The sequence below is a fragment of the Juglans regia genome, unplaced genomic scaffold, assembly GCF_001411555.2.
Source record: "Juglans regia cultivar Chandler unplaced genomic scaffold, Walnut 2.0 Scaffold_653, whole genome shotgun sequence".
Taxonomy (NCBI): domain Eukaryota; kingdom Viridiplantae; phylum Streptophyta; class Magnoliopsida; order Fagales; family Juglandaceae; genus Juglans; species Juglans regia.
Window position 1 is genome coordinate 51,345 of NW_023361389.1, and position 21,908 is coordinate 73,252.

General features: G+C 36.3%; 1 protein-coding gene and 1 long non-coding RNA gene across 2 annotated transcripts; both read left to right on the forward strand.

Moving 5' to 3' along the window:
- Positions 1-500: 500 nt before the first annotated feature.
- Positions 501-16,033, forward strand: LOC109004070. The gene is made up of 6 exons (XM_035687083.1): positions 501-660; positions 905-1,430; positions 2,131-2,280; positions 12,794-12,871; positions 13,990-14,417; positions 15,266-16,033. Exons 2-6 carry the CDS (start codon positions 950-952, stop codon positions 15,863-15,865), a joined length of 1,737 nt encoding a protein of 578 aa, XP_035542976.1. The 5' UTR covers positions 501-660; positions 905-949; the 3' UTR covers positions 15,866-16,033.
- Positions 16,034-17,651: 1,618 nt separating this feature from the next.
- LOC108999022 lies at positions 17,652-20,969 on the forward strand. Its single transcript, XR_001997409.2, has 3 exons — positions 17,652-18,044; positions 18,144-18,227; positions 20,595-20,969. It is a non-coding gene; the product is annotated as an uncharacterized LOC108999022 (long non-coding RNA).
- The last annotated feature ends 939 nt before the right edge of the window (positions 20,970-21,908 follow it).

Here is a 21,908-nt window from a genome sequence, read left to right on the forward strand (position 1 = left end):
TTTTTCACATGTACTTTTTTAACACATTTAAATATTAAAAAAATTACAACATTATTAAAAAACTCTTATTAAGTAAAAAAAAAAAAAACAGTAAAGATACTAGCGAAAAGAATATCATTTTCTTAAAAAATTATATTCTAACAATATTTTAATTTTATAATATTTTTATTTAACTTTTTACCTACATTTTTTAAAATTTAATAAATACTTCATTTAAATTATTTTATTACTTTTCACACAATTATTCTCCCATATCATTCCTCACAGGATTGCCTACCAATTGCGACAAAGGAAGTACAGTAGAAATTCCAACTGGCCCGTAAAGATTATGATTCCGAATACTTTATCAATGACGTTACAGGCTAAAGCACGGATAAAGATGATTTGAATGATTTATGTTCCCAATGCATTTGGAATCTCAGGGCGGCTGCTTTAATCAGAAAAAAGAAATGAGTAGACCCCAAGATTAATTCAATTATTGGGGTTATGATCATGTGAACTTCTTTTAGGCATATATATATTTGAGTGCGCAGGTCATCATTTCTGCAGGACCGATCATCGTCTTCCGGAGTCTACAACAGCCAACTGATCAGACTTACTAGTTACTAGCCGACAGATAATTTCGGAGAAAATCCCTCGCCCCCCCCCCCGTCCACCGTCGTAAGTATTAATTATCCGTTTACATGAGAGTGATGAAGTTTAAGTTTTAATCAGTTTAATTACCTCTTTTCTCAATGCAAAATGATAGACTTATAATATAATTTATATAACTATAATTTCAATAAAATATATTTTTAAAAATAATTTATAAAAATAACATTTTAAAATATGATTACAAAAATAGTTGTACGTATATATTTTATTTTTGTCATTTAACATTTCGGATCGGAGAAAATGGTTGCAGACGCATACGCAGGAGGAGAATATTAGGCGGGATAAAGAGTTACATATGGCAATTGAGGGATTGTACAAAGCTGTGCGAGACGGTGATTTGAATAAGACAAGAGAAATTCTTAACTCTCGATCTGAGGAATGCAATATGATAATCACAGATGGAAACGAAACGGCTCTTCACATTGCTCTTCACATTGCTGTTGCAAATGGACGTGTGAATATAGTGAAGGAGTTGGTGGATCATATGTTGTCAGACAGCTTGGAAATACATGATAGTAACGGTCACACAGCTCTAATCAGGGCTGTCGTGTTTGGAAATAAGCCAATGGTGGATTGCATGCTTGAAAAAAGCCCTGGTTTGATCAGTATTAGAAGTTCCAGAGGGAATAATCTTCCCATTGTTATGGCTATTGATTTCGGGCAAATAGAAATGATGCGCCATTTGTTTAAAGCTAAAGATTCTATTCCAGATCTGGAGATTCAGGACCACAATGGTGCTACGCTTCTTACTTGTGCTATCTATGCCGGGACTTTGGGTAAGAACTCGTGTTATATATACTATCTGCATGGTAAGAGGAGTGTTATAGTCACAAAGTAATCTTATAAATTGATGTAACTTTATATTATTTGTCAGATCTACAAGTTTATAATAAAAATAATTTTATAATTTGATAAACCACAACAACCTACGACAATTTATAAAATTACTTTTATATAAACTTTTTATGGCTAGAATATTTCTCATGATCTGGTAATAGAAATTTTCCATGAAATCTTATACAAGAAATTCTACACATTGACATGATTTAGTGTGATGTAAGTAGAGTTAATTTATTACATTAAGTCACATCATATAAATTTTTGAATAATGCTAGGCTGCAGTCCAGTACTGACCATCTAACATAAATTCATCTTCTTATTTTTTTTTCAATTTTTTTATTTACAATTTTTTATCATTTTTAAAAAATTTTTAAAAATATAAAAACAAATATCAATACATTAATAGTTACTTCTTTAATGATTAAGTAAAAAAAATTAAAATCTAAGAGGTGTCTAAATAGCATTTTGCTAAATTTTTCAGTGTAAAATTAAAACTTCTAGCCCATTAATTACAGTTATTATCTTGCCATATATTTCATCTGAGATCTTGGTAATATAATTATAATAATTCCTTTTTGACCATTTTTATGCATGTTCTGTACATGATACGCCTGGTACGTACGTACGAAAAAACAGATATTGCTTGGAAATTAATCCAACAGCGCCCACATTTGGCACTGGCTATTGACAACTATGGCGAGTCAGGAATCTTAGCATTGGCCTCTGTGCGTCAGTCCTTCCCAAGTGGGAGACAGCTTGGGTTTTGGAAACAATGCATCTACTCCTGTATTACCACTCTCTCCTTTTAATTCTCTTGCTTTACATTTTGTAATATTCTTCAATATTAATGGCTCATTTAAAAAAAAAACCATCAAGAATATATATTTGATTACTTTTTCTTTGTAACTAAAAAAGAAATCAAGATCCATAAGAATACTTAAAAAAAAATAGAGAAATGCTTTAGTGGCTACAAAGAGATCTCATAAATTAAACTAATAAACTAATAATTTGATTTGATTTGTTAGATCGTAAAATTATTGTTCTCGTAAAATAGATCAAATATTATATATGAATTAGCTATGTTGGGTAGGCAATTCCTTACCCAGTTCATGGCCAATCGACGTAGAAGGTGACAAGTCGTGTTCCTGCTCATGGTAAAGCAGTGAGAGGATGAGAATCTTAAGGTGACCTCACCCGGTTTAACAAGGAACACTTAACCCTAGACAACCAAGACGAGAAAATAATGTTGGCTACACTCTTGGAAGGGATATTGTCAAGGAGCCCTCTATGGCCGAGTTGACAAGGAGGACGTCTCCAACATTGCGGGAATTCATAAATTGGGTGAGCAACTTTGTTAATGTGGAGGACACATTGAAAGCACTGATCAGCCCAAAAAGATATGAGATGGAAGAGGCAGACTGAAACACGAAAGAGACCAGTAAGGGCATCAAAGGATGGGAAAAGAATGACAAACTGGAAAACGGCCACTGTGAAATGAAGAAAGACAAGGACTCCAGAACAAGGGCTTCAAAGTAACTCATTAGAGCATGCATGTAGAAGAATATGAAGAAGTCCGATCGCAACAGGACAACAGCAGCAAGCAGAGTAGTTAAGACGTCGAGCCCTACTGTACCTATCATGGAATGGTTGGCTGCTGAACCAAAAGCTACCGTGATGGCCAATGCCAAGTCAAAACAACACAAAGGGATGAGAGGTTGAGATACTTTCCTCCCAAGTCGCAAGCCCCCACCCAGACTACCGACCAGGGACGTGCCCCTAAAACCGACAGGGTGTAGCAAAATCAAGAGCCCGAGCAGAACAAAGGCTTTAAGAAGAGAAAGCTCCCCCCACCACAGTTCTTATAAGTCCAACCAGCCACTTGACGAAAATCATGACCATAGTAGGGGGTTCGTCAGATGTGGCATAATGATGTTAACCAGAAAAGTTCACACCAAAAAGGCACGGTATGTGGAGGTGTTTACTATTGATCGGCAAATGAAGCAAGTAAAGGCCGAGGTGGCAGCCTCATTAATATTCACTTAGGAAAACCGCGTGGGCGTGTTGAACTTGCACGACAAAGCTCTAGTAGTAACCTTGCTCGTCGTCAACTACACAACCTGTAGGATTTTAATTGATAATGGGAGCTCAGCTAATATGATATCTTGTTTTGGGAAGCATTCCAAGAAATGGGCTTAGGATAGGGCAAGTTGCGCCCTGCCTCAACTTCGTTGAAGGGATTCGGTGCAAGTGTGTTTGTGTGTGTGGTTAGTGTGCAGAGAGGCGCACGGAGGTCACGAGAGGGGGAGAGGCCGATGGGAAGGGAATGAAGAAAGGGAAAGAGCAAAAAGGGAAAAGGAATTAAGGTTTTGTTTATTGGTCAAAACAACGTCCTTTTATGCTGGCCGGCTGAAAGACTTATAAGGGCTTGGGCCTTAGTTTGGGCTGGGCTTTGCATAATATAAATCTAAGTAGTTTTAATAAGATTTTATTTTATTTTTTTAAAAGTATAAATGGTATCTTTCATTCATTTACTATTAAAACAATGTTAATCATTATAGTTTTTCTCCCTTAACACAGAGTTCGTAATATGCAAGGGAACCTCTTCTATCCACACTAACTCTTCATTACATTTGAGTGCCAATCTAGCAAGTAAATGAGTTCTATTATTAGCCTCTCTATAAGTAAAGACAACAACCAACTCGAATTGTCAGCAAGTAATCTTCCAGTATCTTCAATCAATATTCCATAATCTAACCATATCTCCTATTACTTTGGTATCTTTGAATATCACCTGTGAATCCCCCTCCAGAACAGTATTGGATAGACCCAACTCTAGGCATAAGACCATGGCTCTCCTCAATTCATATGCTTCAACCATTACAAGCTTCATGACAACATCTATTTTTGAACAAAGACAGGCTAAAATATCTCCTTCTGAGTTTCTAACAATTACTCCAAATTCCACTCGCTTATTCTTCACATCGATGGCTGCATCCCAGTTTACTTTATTGACTATGGTAGAAGGTTTTGCCACTTTATCACATCCATGTCCATATGACTAGGTTGTATATGAATTTTTACTACTATAAATTCATCCCTGCTCTCCTTAGTAGCACATAGCACTCTCCTCGGGTTCTCAAATTTCTTCTAAAAAATCTGTGAATTCTTTCGCAACCAAACTCACCTCATAGTACATGCCGCTAGACCTACCTCCTCTTCTTCCAAACACAGATTTATCTTTTTCCAAAGTTCCATAAACTCCACTTTTGTATTATCCCATTTATAGACTGGACTCCCATGTTCTGCCCATACATCCGTGGTAGTGGACAACACCACAGAGTATGAGTGATGGTTTCCACTTCTCTCTCACATATTGGTGTCACATATGCGCTTTTATAATAAATTTAGTCTTGTGGGGATTAAGTCATGGCAAGCCTTCCAAATGAACTGTTTTACCACCCCTATACATTCAGCTTCCATATAGAATTCCAACAAACTTCATCAACTGCCACAATTGAAGTCTCACCTTTTCCAACCTGTATCCTTGAGTGTTCTAAGTGATAAGCACTCTTAACAGAGAAGACCCCTTTATTAGTATAACCCCACATCACTTTGTCTTCTGCTCCCAGCCTATTAAGAGGATTGCTACAGATGGCATCAACTTCATCCATAAGGAAGATATCTTCAATCAACTTTGTATTCCAAGTACCAGTACTTACATCAATGAGTTGTTGGACACATGAAACTTCAGGTAGAATTTTTACAGGAGATTGCACCATATGAGTTAAGGACGATGGCAACCATCTATCCTTCCATATTTTAATTTGACTCCAATTCCCCACCCTCCATAGAAGTAATTCCTTGATCAATCCAATAGAGTGCCACAGACTCCTCCATATCAAAGAAGGCCCATATCCCAGCTTAGCTTCCAATAGTCTTCCCTCTTAAAAGTAGTTTTCTTTCATTACCCTTGCAATAAGAGAGGAAGGGTTATTGAAAATTATCTAACATGCTTAGCCAACATAGGTTTGTTGAAACTTTCATAATCCCTAAAGCGCTACCCTCCTCTCTTTTTTGAATCCCCCATTTTATACCAACTTCTCCACAGTATCCTTCTATCATTATGCATATGCCCCCACCAAAACCTTGCCATGATTGCTGATATATCTTTTCATAACCTTTACGGTAGCCTAAATACACTCATTGAGTATGTAGATATTGCATGGATGACTGCCTTTAACAAGATTTCCTTCTCAGCTCGTGAGAGGAAATTATTCTTCTAATTGTTAACTTTAAGCCATACTCTCTCCTTCAGATTTTTGAAACTGTTATACCTCGATCTCCCAACTATAGATGGTTGACAAAGATACTTCTCATAGATGCCACAAGTAGTCACTCCTACCACCTGTTGTATATGTAGTCTCTGGCATGGGGGTATTGGAACTAAAAAATATGGTTGTCTTCTGTTTATTCAAACTTTGTCCCGAGGCTTTTTCATAAGTAGTTAGCAACCCTTAACCCATTCAGAAATTTTTGCCATTCCAAAGATGACATAATCATCAGCAAAAGGTAAATGGTTTACCCTTGTACCTCCTCTTGTCCCTGCTAACCCTCTTATTTCACCTCTTCTTTCAGCTGATTCAAAAAGGGAGCTAAGTCCTTCAGCACACAATATAAACAGATATGGAGAAATTGGGTAACCTTGTCGTATTCCTCTTGAAGGCTTCATAGTTTTTCCAGGTTGACCATTCACAAGGACAAACTATGTTACTAAGGTAACACACTCCTTAATCAAGAAGATCCACTACTCCCCAAAGCCAAGCTTCCTCACCACAGCCTCCAAAAACCTCCACTCAATTCTGTCATAGGCTTTTGAAATGTCTAGCTTTAATGCCATGCTTCCTATCTTCCATCTTTGTCTTGTTTTCATGGTATGCAAGGTTTCATATGCAACCATGGCATTGTCTGTGATCAATCTGCCTGGTATAAAGGCACTTTGGCTCTGAGATGATAGTTGGAAGGACTCCCTTCAACCTATTAGCTAGCACTTTTGAAACAAGTTTGTACAGGACATTACACAGGCTAATGAGTCGAAATTCACTAGCTACTGTAGCATTTTCAACTTTAGGAAATAAAGCAATATGAGTAAAATTAAGGGAACAATCCAACCCACCCTCTCCATTCAAAAAAGAAAGAATAGCTTTACCTACCTCTTCCCCAACCACACTCCAGTAGGTTTGGTAAAAGCAGGCCCCATAACCATCAAGCCTTGGGGACTTTAAAGGACCCATTTGTCTTAATGCAGCCTCCACTTCAGCCATAACAAACACCTTTTGCAGCTCAGCATTCATAGCACTTGTAACTTTTGGTTCAACACCTCTTAAGCATTCTTTTATGGCTTCTCTTGAGGGTTTGAAGATGTACAAATGCTTTGGAAGTACTAAAAGAAGACCTCCTCAACACCTGCATGTTATATCAACCATCTATGCTGGGAGTCTTTAATTTCCTTGATCCAGCTCTTCTTTCTTCTTTGGCTGGCACACACATGGAAGTACTTGGTATTCCTATGTTGATACCAAGTTATTTTTGCCCTCTGCTTCCACTTTAAATTTTCATTCTCAAGAAGCAGTCCCAACTCCTTCTACAATGTTTCAATAGCAGTAGCATTGTGTGGACCCTCAACCTCCTGTTCATACTTTACTTTCTCAGTCATCAGCAAGATTTCCTTCTCTCCATCCCTATCTTTCTTACAGCTCCACCAAGTTAGGTCTCCACTGCACTTCTTCAGCTTACCCTGAATTTCTTTTAGGGTATTTGGTGCTACACTACTTCTTCCCCAAGCTTCTTTTATAATTCTGCCCCTTTCATCCTCCAATGCCCATTTTGCCTCAAACCTGAAGCGTCTCTTTCTAAATCTAGCATTGAAATTTTCCTCTAGCATCACCAATAATAGAGGCTTATGATTAGATTATATAGCTGTCAAAGTCTCCACCACTCTTTCTCTGAAAAGGTCAGTCCACTAGGGATTAGTAGCATCTCTATTGAGTCTTTCTTTAGTAAATGTATCATCTGAGTGTTTATTACTCCAAGTATATTTCATTCCCCTCCACCCCAAATCATACAACTCATTACCCTCTAAATATTGTCTAAAATCTTCCATTAACCCATCTGGTCTTGCTTTACCCCCTACTTTCTCATATTGAGATATGATCTCATTGAAGTCTCCAACTACAAACCATGCTTTCTCTTTGGAAGGTTTCAGAAGTGATAGCAAATTCAATGTATGTTTCCTTCTGCTAGCCTCAGGGTGGCCATAAAAGCCAGTAAACACCCATTGAGTCATCTTCTCTTGCTGCAAAATACTAGCACTAATGTGGTGCTGAGAGAAATTAATTACTTCTAACTTCACCTCCTGACTCCACAAAAGAGCTAGACCCCCACTACAACCTCTTAATTCCACAACAAAACAGGCTACACAATCCAACTTCTTTTTAATAACCTCAAACTTGCATGCTAATAGTTTTGTCTCCATGAGAAAAACTATATTGGGTTTCTTATCCTTCACCAATAGGTAAAGGTCTTGAACTCTCAAAGGGTTCCCAAGCCCCCCGCAGTTCCAACTTAGGATTTTCATAATACTTGACGGGGCTTACTTGCAACCACCGCCACTGCCTGAGAGGGCACAATGACATCAGTGACTACAATATGCCTTCCTTTTTTTAAAGGGCTTTCTTCATTGCAACTATTAGATAATCTAAGTTTACAACTATCAGACATTAAGCTCACATTAGTATTACTTGCAATTCTACCTTTTCTCTTCCACCATCCTCTACTTACTACTCCACATTCCTCTTCTTGCACAGATGCTTACTACTACAAGCCATTTGGTTGAGTTTGGACCATGGGACTTTCTTTCTACTGCTTTGTGGATCTTTGACTTTTTTCATTTATGCTCTATTTTATAAGCTTAGATACAACCTGGTCCATTATCCTCGTCCCCTCCTCTTGTCTCTCCATCCTTTCCACAAACACTTGGTTGTCCACATCCATGCCCCCTACCCGTCTCACCACTTTCTCCATAGGTGCCTCTTTTGTGTCATTAGAATTTAGCAAACACTGAGCTGAGCAGTTAGTTGATTTCCCTTTTGTGTCTTGAATCATCAACCTCTAGATCAGATCTTGCATTAGATTCTCTTTCCCTTTCCACATTTTCCTCGTAAGCCTTCCACTCACCAGGTCCATACTTGCTTCTAACATCAGGTTGTTTCCCATTTGTTCTTTTAGACATGCTAATTGCACGAAGCCAAACTCCATACTGAAGTTTCCCCCCCTAATTAACAACTGTGTTAGCTCCCAAGTTACTACATCGCTTTTCACCATGGACAATCATCCCACACTTAAAACACATCCTAGGCAATTTTTCATACCATAGTGGAACCCAAAGCTTTTCCCCAAGCAAGTTAACAGTTCTTCCCCTAGCAATTTCTTTATTTAGATTCATTCCAATTCTGACTCTCAAATAGCTCCCCCACCCAGTGACATCCTCTCTTACATCTACACCCTTCACATTGCCTATTGTTTCTCCAATTTGTTGTCCAACTTCCCAATTCATACATGCTAAAGGAAGATTATTCAATTGATCCTAGAATTCCCTCACTGTCAAAATTCATCTTATGAGGAGTAATAAATCCATCAAAAGTTTTTAGTACCAACAACCAGTTATCAAACAACCAAGGTCTCCCTTCCATCACTCTCCATTTGTCCTCCTGGCTTTCAAAACTTATAACAAACATGCTTATACTGATCTCCTGAAATTGGAATGAGCTGCCGATCTTCCAGATCTTAGCTATCGTCGATCTGATAACCTCCTTCTGTAACACCCCGTTCCTGAGGGTCCGGAGAGTTAACTCATATAACCTGATAATCAACTCTAACAAGGCTAGAGTACTTCCAAATTCAAGGATATATATATATTTTCTCAAACCTCAAATCAAACGTAAATATTTCAATTAAATAAACTATATAAACTCATCTATCTAATTTTCAATCCAGCAACTCAAATAAAAATCAACTCTTCTTCATGTCTCAAATAACAAACTAGAAATAATGAAACATTAACATAAGTCTCCATAAACCGTCTAAATCCACTGAAGCAAACTTAAGAAATATAAATAACTTCCAACATTAACATTAATACCACGAAATACCCAACAACCATTCACTGTTAATCTTCTCCATAAACTCTAATACTGATCCTCAGCTGAACCATCAATGTCATCTGAAATATTATGGAGATAAGGGGTGAGTTATCAACAACTCAGTAAGCAGAGGACATATACTAGTGTGTAAACATGAGCATTTACAGAAATCCGAATGCAGAACAAAATATTTTCTTTTAGATTGCAGAATCAAAATAATGTTTTCAAAATGCAGCGTCAGAACATATTATCAAAAATGTCAGAGCGATAGTTCGAAAATATTCATAATCAAAATCCCTTTGGCATAGCATAAACTGAAATATCACATCTTATCTTGTCATATCAGAACAAATACCATGTTTAACCCCCGTGGTAGGGTTGTGCCAACCCCGGTAGCTAACCGAGCAAAAACAGAATGTGAATCTTCCCCTTATTCATTCTCGGAGCCCCGAGTGTGCACATAGGAAAGACCACGCAGAAAACCACTTTGTTTCCAAAGTGGGTGCACCAGAAACAGAAAAGTTGGTACCAACCCGAACAGAGGCCACAATTTTACACCCGTGGTGAGGTCAGAACGGAACAGAAACAGAAACAGAATGTTATGCCAGAGGTTTTCAGAAATCACATCAGATCGTATCAGAGTACAGAAAATCTTCAGAACAGAACAAAAACCATATCACAAAATAGTTTATGCACAAATTTCATATTCGCTCTATTTTTCAAAGTTCAGAAATAGAATGTCAGAAATAAGCTCATGTCTACACCAGTCATGACAGAAAATAATTTCTTCTTAAACAGAATCTCATGAGTAATGCAGAACAAATAACTGAGGCAGTTCAAATTTCTTTTCAACATCAAATATGTCTATTTTCCAAAAATAACCTCAGCTCATTTTATTTTAAATACAAAGTCTAGCATAGGAGCCCCGCTTACCTGAACTTCTTAGCTTTTTCGAAATTCCTCAAACGTCGGACAATAATTAATCGTCACCTATAAAATAATCACGTAATTCTCATAAATTTTCAATTAATCACGTATTTCGATATTTAATCCTAAGCTTATAAAATAATCTATTTAATTCCTCAAAACCTAAAATTACCAATCATCACTTTCTAAAATCGTCAATGCTAATTTAATACTATGACTAAAACATTTAAAAGTCAGACCTATTTACTAATGAAAACAACTTATGAAGCTTAATACTAAGTAATATAATTATCCCAAAATATTTTAAAATAAACCATGACTATTTTTAAATAGACTAAATCATATCTAAAATGTAAAAACAAAATTACTCCAATATTATTTACTCTTAACATAAATCTTCACTTAATAACATATTAAAAATAGTTTTCTGTAATCATAAATAAATAATGGTGTACTAATACAGAATAAAAAAAAATAAAAGCCCATAATATAATATGCAGTGAAGGGCATTACGGTAATTCATTTTATACCTTGCAGACTAACCACAACAAAACCTACGTAACTGAAAAACATGCACGGCGGAAACTACCCAAGGGAAACCGAGGCGCGACTGGCTGGCTGGAGGGACTACAGTGGTGCGGCAGAAGAGCAGGAGCGCGGCGAAGCCTCCATCGAGCAGCGCTGGGCACGAGACAAAGAGAGGGAGAGGTGAGCGAGAGAGGGCGGAGAGAAAGGAGGGAGTAACCGAGGGAGGTACTCACCGTGAGGGTGCTACGACTGGGGTGGCCTGAGGGTGTTCGGCGCCCTTATCCGCGCGGGTGGCGACGGCCTGGAGTGGCTGGAGCGGTGCGGTGCAGTGCAGTGGTCAGTGGGTGGGACTCTGTTTCGGGAGGCCAAAAACAGGGGAATAAGTTGTTGAGTCTTCCGAGAGAGGGGTGGCTCGCGGTGGTGGCTTTCGTGGGGTGGAAACACCACGCGGTGGAGCTCTCGGTGGAGGGTGAGTTGCAGTGACTTATGGTGGTTGGACAACTGTGATTTTCGGATGTCACAAAAGGTGGAAGTCAAGGCGTGAAACAGAGGCTTCACGGGCGCTGGTGGCAGCTTCGCATGACTGGGCAGTGGGCTCGGTGGTTTCGTGTGGGTACAGCGCGGACGGTGCTTGGCGGCGTCGCGGCACGCGGATAAGCTTTGGGGTGCTGCACGACTCGGGGTGCGAGGAACCGAGGGGATGGAGGCTGAGGAGGAAAAACTGGGCTAAGGTTTCGCGTAGGAGGGCAGCGGCGGAAGCATCTTCGAATACGTACGTATATAAATATATAAGTGGAGGAACAAGAAAAATAAAACCCTAGAGAAGTAGACGTGAAAGCGGATGGAGATGCATGACATGAACGAAAAGAGAAAAAAAAAAAAAAACTTACGGGAAATAAGAGATAACACCGAAAGAGAAAGAATTAAAAATGAAACATCCGGAAAGAAATAAAAAAATAAACGGCCAAGACTTCTAAATTAAAAGAAAAGAAAAAAAAACGCTACTCAAAATCGTAAATTAAGAACTTAAAAAAAAACAATCAAGCTATAAAAAAATAAATAAGTAAAAATCTAAAGTCCAATTATACCAATTTTGGATCCGGGTGCTACACCTTCCCCATTCTACGATTAGACCACAACCTACACATCAAACTCCACTCCCCTTTTTCTGCTACTGTCTCTAAGTTCACCGATCCAATTTCAATAATAGAATTCTCATCCTCAGTAAGACTGATGAACTGATCCCATTTATCCTCCAAATCCTCCATCCCTTCAACTTTAATCACACAATCAGACTAAGGGGAAGCTCATCCTCAATTGTCCTAAGAACAACGGGACTACCACTCCACCTATTCTCTCTCGTAGAGAGAGCTTAGAGGCGACTCAACATATCATAGTTTTGATAAGAATTCGTTTCATGTATCTGACTACAAGTATCCTAAAATTTTTGGTTTCAAAGGTTTTGGTATTTTACTAGACAATATTAAAATATACTTAACTCGTAAAGTTGATGCAACCTTAATTTGTTTATTCTTTTATTTTTTTTTCCTTTTTTGTCGTTATAAGGAAAAATTGATCATTCAAAATCTAGATTATTAAAAGTTCTACCATATTGTTAATTGGATTTGTTCACTTTTTCTAAAAAGGTATGTGCATTCCATTGGCTCCTGCAATCAATGACCAAGCTGGCCAAAGCAATCGAGAAGCAATTAACAGATCATCAGGTATACTGATTTTGTCTTAGCTTACGTTCCCATAATTTTTGCTTGTAATTTGGCCAACATTTTCAGATTTTCTTTTGTGATAATCTCTGATCTATTACTTGGTATATAAAATTTTTATAGCATGGAATATTATTCCTTTGAAGCCACATCATTTATTCCTTTCAAACTAAACTTATTTAGCCTAAGAGCAATGATCGATACACCTAGCTAGCTACAATATTATTTCATTTTTACAAGTTTTTTATAATTTTTTTTTACTAAATAGAGGGCGATTATGTAAGAATTTGAAACTGAAATAAGAAAATTATTATTTTTATGAGGCAGCACTGTCACATTGGTTAATTGTAAAATAAGATTAGTGTTAATGACCCAAGAAATGAAAACACTAACGAAAAGACATCTTACAATAACTTAAGACAGCCATGCATGCATAACATGAAAATATCAATTAGTACATTATGCAGTAACTGGGTTAATTGGTTAATTGAACTAAGCATTAGGGCTTTGGGGGCATGACTAATGCCTATGACGAGGTTCATTGTATTGGTTCATTGTATATATATATTAACACCTCAAGGGATGGCCTACTATGATTTGAGCCTATATTTTAAAACGACTAATCAATAATATAATTAGAGTCTTGTTAATTGAAATCATTACAAAGAGTAAGAATTTCTCATTCTCAAGTAATGCGGGATCTCATACACCACCTACATTTATCACTTAATATGAGATATTACAAACACACACATATATAGATATATACATATTTAGATTTATATAATAAAAGTTCCTCACTAATCATCAGAAACTAACGTGAACATTCAACCACTGCGAATTAGTATGTAGAAAAAGAAATATTGTGCTAGCTTTCTTTCGGTAAAAGTTTTCTAATATCTATAAGCTGTAAACAAATGTTATTAATGTTTTATTATTTGCATTACTGTCGGCAACGTGTTGCTATCTAGTTTCAAGAGTCCTCGACTTCTTTGGTATACCCTGTCCACTCCATCAAAATCATGCACTGATTTTATTTTTAAATCTTTTTCCTTTTTATTATTAATTATTTATAATTTCATCTAGTTAACTAATTGACAATGTCTCGATAATTGTCGAAGGAATCTGCACGCAGGAGATCCATGACCAGTACTACGATAAACTTCTTTCTGAAATGCTTCAAGTGATATCAGAATCAGAAAGTCAACAACTTGAGGCTGGCCTAGTTTATGATGCCATTAGCCGGGCTGCCGAGAATGGGATGTTTGAGTTCGTTTCAAAGATGCTTGAAACAGATCGACGATTTTTATGGACTGAAGACGAAAACAAAAGGAACATATTTATGCTTGCTGTCTTGCATCGTCAAGAAAAAATCTTTGGCATTCTATACCAGCAAGATACGACGATGAACTACTGTTTGACATGTTTAGATCTCTATGAAAATAACATGTTACATATGGCAGGGATGATGAAAGAAGAATATGCCACCAGGATTAATCAAATTTCAGGGGCAGCTTTACAGATGCAAAGAGAGTTACAATGGTTCAAGGTCCCCTCTCTCTCTCTCTCTCTCTCCCCCATGTTGTCCGCCTAGCATGCAGGATCTGCTTGCATGAGGCGAAAGGAGAGGATCGAGCTTTTGCACCAGCTCCGTGTTGGCCTCCTCTTTCTTCGGCCATTTCTCTAGCTAGCCAGCTTTTAAGGTTTTTTGTTTTAGGTTTTTGTCTTTTTCCATTTAGAGGAATTTGAAGCTCAAATCTAGTTATCGCCCTATATCCATTGCATGCATGATATGCGCCCCTCAGGCAACCTTCTGATGCCATTCTCCACCGTGTGCTAGTTTGGGTTACTTATAAGGATCCCAGTATAACCCTAACTAGTTTTTTTATCTTGATTAATTTATCCATATAGGTTAATCTTACTGAAAAGAAGGCAAGGCATATATCCTTCGTTCTCTTATTAATTCATTGGTGAAGAAAACCCCATGAAATAGTTCCATGAGAAAACAAATTAGCTAAAAAAGTAGTTTATAAAATGACTAACTTGTAATCAGTAGCCTTATACCAATATTGCTTGAGATTTGTGCAGTCTGGTCGTGTCATACTCCCAGATTTGGAACAAGACTTAATTAAGATTCTCTTAAATTCTTGTTCGAACTTGAGTGCCTCAAATGAAACCGAAATAAAAATATGAAGTAGGCTTCCAACAAGCTAGACTTGACCTAAGTCTACATTAATTTTTCAGCTTCATGGTACAGATGAGAAAGAAACATGACCATTAATGCCACATTGAACGCCTATATATTACATGCAGCTGAAATATTAGTCATAATATATTCTTCGAATTCAACTTCATGGCAGCATTCTTGATCTAACAATTTCTTGCTAACAAATGCAGGAGGTAGAGACAATTGTCCTTCCCAAGTATAAGGAAAGTAAAAATAAAGGTGGTTTAACTCCCCGACAACTATTTACGAAGGACCACAAGGATATGAAGGAAAAGGGAGAGAAATGGATGAAAAATACAGCAACGTCATGTACGGTGGTGGGTACTCTCATTGTTACTATTATGTTTGCAGCTGTCTTTTCATTTCGAGATGATAACCAAGGCATGGGCTTGCCAAAGTCCTTGAACAAGTTTTTGTTCAACATCTTCATAATATCCGATGCATTGTCTCTTTTTTCTTCATCGACTTCAGTCTTGATGTTTTTGGGAATCCTCACATCACGTTATTCAGAAGAAGATTTTCTTGAGTATTTGCCGAGACAGATGATAATAGGCCTTTTGACTCTCTTTTGCTCTATTGCGTCCATGATGATAACCTTTTCAAGTGCTCTTTTAATCATCCTACATGAGCAATTATGGATTGCAATTCCTCTCATTTGTTTGGCTATTGTTCCAGTCACGTTGTTCGTATGGATTCAATTCCCAATTCTTAAAGACATGATCATTTCAACCTACGGGCCAAGCATCTTTGACAGGAAAATGAAAAGTTAATTAATATAGTTGATCCATTGTGTAATTATGGTACTGCTTGCAGCAGGAGATCATGTATATATATTTGTTGCATGAATTATTGGCATATATATTAGCCAAAACCAAATATTTGTTCCTTTTCGTTGGACCGATAAGTACTGATGGATTTCAACATGTTTATCTTGCATATATTGTGATTAATTGTGTTCGACCGATATATTATCATTCATCAATTAATTGATTATCCAACTATTGTGATATGTAAACCATTTTACATACATTGATCATGTACTATTCATTAATTTTGAGAAACAAGAAAATATGGAGTAACTAAGCCCTTAGATTGATGAATATCCATACGTCAATTAATTCAATGTCAAAAAGAAATTGTTCGTTGACTTCCGCGATAATTAGTTTCATGTGGATGTGGTTGAGAGAGAGAGACATATGCGCATGCATTCCGTAATATGCACACCACTAGTTTCATGTTAGCTGTCGCTAGCTCTCGAGCAAGAAAAGAGGGAGAAATGAAGTTACTGGTACATAAGACATTTTTATTTTTTTTTTATCTCATGAATAGAAACTTATAAATGCTCCCATAATGGGAAACCTTTATATTGTGTTTGAAGTTATTTTGGGAGATTATTTAAACCCAGAAAGGCATACTTCAACATGAAAATAAATATTCAAAATGAAGCATGTATGCTCCGTAAATTAATAAGAGGTCTTTTGCATCTTGAATTACTCTCCAAAAAGGTAGACAACTAAAGTATATATATCACTTTTACGAGCAAAGAATCCATAAGTCAAGTCTAAGCTGCAACATACCGGTAATAAATAGTATTTTCTTTGTTTTTATAGGGGCTGTTTGACTTGCTTCTGAAGAATCTGCCTGATCCATAGAACACTGTAAATTTCATGCAAAATAAACCTTGTTTACTACTCGATCTACAATGGAAAAATCTGGCAGTGGTCAACTAATTTAGATGAAATCTGAATTACAAATTATTTTCTCTCTCTCTCTCTCTTGTTTTTTTTTTTTTTTTAATCTATAGGTAATGTTGGAAATTTAAACCTTTCTTCCTTCTTTCATAGTCTCCAACTCTCCATACCAGACCGCATAGGTCAATTCCGACAAACCACGTCCAAAATAGAACTACCCAATTCCAAGTATAGATCGACCCCTTGAGAATGTCTATAAAAAAGAGATTCACAACATTAAGAACAAACAGGCAACATAAAAGAAGATCAGTACCTAACAAAATCAATGCAGCAATAATCGCTCTAACATAACAAAAGCATTCTTAATGCTTTGTTGAGCATATAATGGGCTTGTAGGCCTGGGCGCACAACGGTACCCAAACGGGATATGGTGTATGCCATCGCAACCATCACTCATGACCCATCGAAGTCTAGTAGTGTAATACCTGAGTCCTACTACGTAGGTCCTTACGTCATTTTATTAATTCTTTAAGTTAAATATTTTGAGATAAAGATTTTTATTACTTCCAATTATTTTATTTTAAGATGAGTATGTTTTATTTTAAAATATGGTTTATTAAAATAAATCAAGGGTATTATTTTTAAGACTTTGAAATATTTTTCCTTAAGTCCTTCAATTTTATTTATATAGAAAATGGCCCAATTAATCTCTACCATTGGATTGGTAGGTAAAAAGCATTCTTGAGGTGGATTCATCTCCATCATCCATCTTCCAAGCTTAGATGATAAGCTTTGATCAAGGCAAAAGTTTCCTCCACCCTTTCATCCGTATAAGGCTTCTAAGGAAAGCCATTAAGCCTTTGACTCATAAGCTTCCCAAGGAAGCTATTGAATTGACTTTACCTCACACCTATCGTCCAAAGCAACACCAAAAGGTAAGAGTTGAAAATCAATTTCCTTTCTTCCCACTTACCTGTCGATCTACACCCAAGGAAAATGGAAAACTTCATCTTCCTCTCCAAGCAAGCCATAGCCAACCTTCACCTATTTCCTTCCTCTTCTCTTTCCATCTTCAAGAAAGCAAGTTCATCTCACCACCTTCAAGCCTTGTGACTCCATAGCAAGGGAAGAAGAAAAGTATTTTCTCTCATCCTCTTCAAGCCATACGAGTATACTCCCTCCCTACTCATTTTCGGATTTTGCCTCAAACCTTGGAACTAAAATTTGATTTCGTCTTCTAAATGGTGAAATATTGAAGGTAATAGACTTTTAAATTATTCCCTAGTATGATTTACATGTGGGTTTCAAATTTCACCATTTCTTACCCATGATGTTTCGGTTTTGAGGTTTAAAACAGTGATGTTGTGTTGCTCTTCTTCCACACGGGTTTACCACTATTTGGTCCTCCATCTTGCCTCTTGAAAGGGGCTAACAGCTTAAGGTAAAATCCTAATTTGACTCATTTGATTTTAGTGTATTTTGGAAGCTTACTATGTTGTTTTAGCTTATGTTTTGATGTAGTTAATTTCCTATATTGTAAATAAATATGTATGCCCTCTTTTTGGCCCAAACCAGATGGTATTATAGTTGTTTTGCTATGTGTTTTCCTATATTTCGAAAATGCTATTTTGTTATTGAACTTGGTTTAATCATAGGAGATGATTATAGTGATTTTAAATTATATATGTTGGTATCATGTGCCTTGTGTTGAGATTTGGTTGGTAATCTATTTTAGGATGCTAGAGGTTTGATTTAAAGATTTTGCTTGGTCTTATAATTTTATATCTTGCTTTTAAAGGTATTAAGTGAGTAAATAATAAGTTTAAGTGTTTAAAGGTTTTAAAGTTTCTTAATGGGTAACTTTGCTATATTTTATGCTACTTTAATTTTAATTGGGGGTTTTATCTAAACTAATTAATATATTGCTTATGTGAATGGGTTATAGCTTAATTAATTTAGATATAAGGGATTAATTGTGCATGAGGTATTATGATATGCAAAGTTGTCCAAGTATTTCTAAGTCTATGTCATGCATTAAAAATAGCCCATTTATGTTGTCCCTCGTTTGGTTAAATTCTACCTAACTCAATAGTCCAAAATATTAATGAGTTAACCTTTTTATAATGAGGGACTACAAGTTGATTAAAGGGCATGTTCCCTAAGCTTGTTTAGCCTACTTGAATAGCCTAAATCTATTTTAAAGCCCATTGTCGAGAATTCCAGATTTTTATCTCCTAATGACCATAACCCAAAGCGAGTTTGAACCAAAGAAACCCTGCTCGAAGCCTATAAGTTCTTAACTACTTTTCATGTAAGCTTTTAAAATAGCTTTTCCATGGACAGCTAGCATGTCTTAATACTTAAGTTATTTCTCTTACAAGTTGAGGTGAGGAGTAGTCAATTGGGTTAATGTTAAGCATAGAAATGACGTTAGATTGTAATTTCGTGGCTTTCCCTTTTAAAGGAAGGGCTAAAGAATATTATACGAGTATTAACACGCTTATGTTATTTATTGGAATAGGAATATTGATGAATGAAAGTATCAAAGAGTATAGACGTAAGTAGCTATGACCATACTTCTTACACCAAGTTCTCTTTATGAAAGAATGTCTCTCTCTCTTATTGCAAATGTTCTTCCAAAGAAAAAGTAAATGAATATAGTATGTACAAGCCCTTCCTTGATAGCCCTTGTTAAGCACCCTATCGATTATAATTGTGTGTATGTATAAGGTAATGCATGCATGTAAGTTCTAAATCATGAGATTTCCATACATGCTCTCAATAAACTTATTGATTATTCTTATATATAGTATAGCATGAAAATATATCTTTTTCATAAAAATGCATGGGCATTGGAGTAAGAAAGATGATGAAAATGTTTTGATTGCAAAAAGGGAAGGAGATGAACGTCTCATGCCTTATGCTTTATGAGATGCTCTAAATGACGCGAAGAAAACGTTTTAAAATGTCCCTATGAACTGATGCTTTCAATGACACAAAGAAAGTGTTTTAAAATGTCCCTATAAACTGATGCTTTAAATGATACGAGAAAAACATTTTAAGATGTCCCTATGAACTGACACTTTATGAATGCCATGAAAAATGATGTTTAAGCTCATGCTTTAAAAATGATGTTTCTTCATGAATGCACTGTTAAATGAAAAGATGATGTTAAGTTCATACTTTTAAATAGCGTTTTCGATGAATGAACTGTCAAATGAATTGGATTGAAATGACTGATATGAATGAATGAAAGAAAGAAATGAATGAATGAATGAAATAAATGACTGAATGAATGAATGCTTTAATGTATGAAACTATGTAACGGCCATATGAATGAAAAGGGTACCAAAGGAATGGGCAGATTGGAATGCTGGGTAAGTAGTACTGGTAGTGCACCCAGTGCTACTTCTGACTGAAAAGGGATTTCCAACCTGTGGCCACGGGTGGAATCCAGGTCCAAAGGAAGATCGCTAACCCCAACACACGGGGCGTAATAGTGTGTACCGGCCAAAGAAAGTAAAACGTAAATAAAGTTATTTCTAAGAAACGTTTATGCATGAAAGCTAAGAAATGTTTATGCATGAAAGCTATGAAATGTTTATGCATGAAAGCAATGAAATGTTTATGCATGAAAGTATGACTTATTCCTTAAACTATTATGCATGAAAGCATTGTCAAGAATAGCGAAAATGTTTATGCATGCATGTTTCAAAAGAAAAGAATAGATGCCTAGTATGTTTATTGCATGGTGTACTACTTACTGAGTATTCGACTCATTTTTGTGTTAAATGTTTTAAACGTCCAGGTAATGATGAAAAGGCTGGGGAGCAAGGCATTACTGCAGAGGGAGAGGCAGACGCTTAGGACCTTCCCTAACTAGGACAGTTGTGTTACGAATGATGGGTTATGTTATGTAAAGATATTTTAATTTGGGATGGACTCTGAGAGTCTCTTACGGATGAATGTTCGAATAGACTGTCCATTAGGTGTTCCCTTTTATTAAATGAAAAATTTAGAGTGCACGTGTGTCATGTCCATGTCGATCGCATGTTATTAGAAAAAGAAAGAAAAGAACAGCCATGTAAGTCAGGATTTCATCCTTCCTGGGACGGGGTCGTGACAAGTAGATTTACATTTCTACTTTGTTGTTTAATCGCATGATTTTGTCTTCATAAAAAAATCAACTCTTCTTTGACAAATTAGGACTTGTTACATTTAAGACTGGCCAGAACCTAGGTATACTCGGACAAAACTCAGGTTTCAAACCCTGGCCGAAACCTGGACTGAGTTGGTCCGAGTCAGACCCAAGCTGGAAACCGGGTGGATCTGGGTTTTTGAAAACTAGAAATCCATTGAAACCTTTTTTTTTTTTTAAGTAAAAGGCTTTATTTTGTTAAATTTTTTTTCTATGAAGTCAAGTTCATGAAATGCATAATATTTGTGTTCTAAAAATACTAAATGCATGTAAAACAAAAAACAAATCCAATATTCATCTATGCATGCATCACAATGCAATCCACTACATATTACACTATTGGTATTTATAAATTATATTACCAAACACAAAATTACAAGAAATGAGTTACAAAATCAGCAGCACCGTCTTCCCATCAGTGATTTAATCTCACACCAAATAATAGTCCATTGTCAATTCCTACAGCCAAGAAATCAAAAAGCTCATTAACTAGTTTTGCATATAGTTATATTCAAATAGAATATTACAAGAGTATAGAAAATGAGTATAAAAATGATGGTTTTATGTATAAAGATTGCAGCACCTCAAAATGGTCTTGAAATTAATGACGATACATCAAAATAATGTCAAGAAATGCACTCAAACAGTCCTAGCTAGCTAAAGGGTAGTCATAGAAAATGTGCATATCAGATTCAATATCACCCAAAATAGTCCATTGTATGCTTGCAAATGCATGTGCTAGTGTTTGGCAATAATGTTTTATAAATACAATTGATTAGGTGCAGCAATAATGTTTGGCAAGAATCAAACATTTTATATGAGTTGAACTCAATAGTTTTCAATGAATAAAAGTATGTAACCAGGTTTAAAAGATAAAAATAAAAATAAAGTAACAAATGCATAATTCAAGCAAATGCATATAAT

Excerpts from the sequence above, each read along its gene's own strand:
- LOC109004070 (XM_035687083.1), top strand. The coding sequence starts at position 950 with ATGGCAATTGAGGGATTGTACAAAGCTGTGCGAGACGGTGATTTGAAT. Across the intron at positions 1,431-2,130 it reads TATCTATGCCGGGACTTTGG|ATATTGCTTGGAAATTAATC; the intron begins GTAAGAACTCGT and ends ACGAAAAAACAG. Across the intron at positions 12,872-13,989 it reads AGCAATTAACAGATCATCAG|GAATCTGCACGCAGGAGATC; the intron begins GTATACTGATTT and ends TAATTGTCGAAG.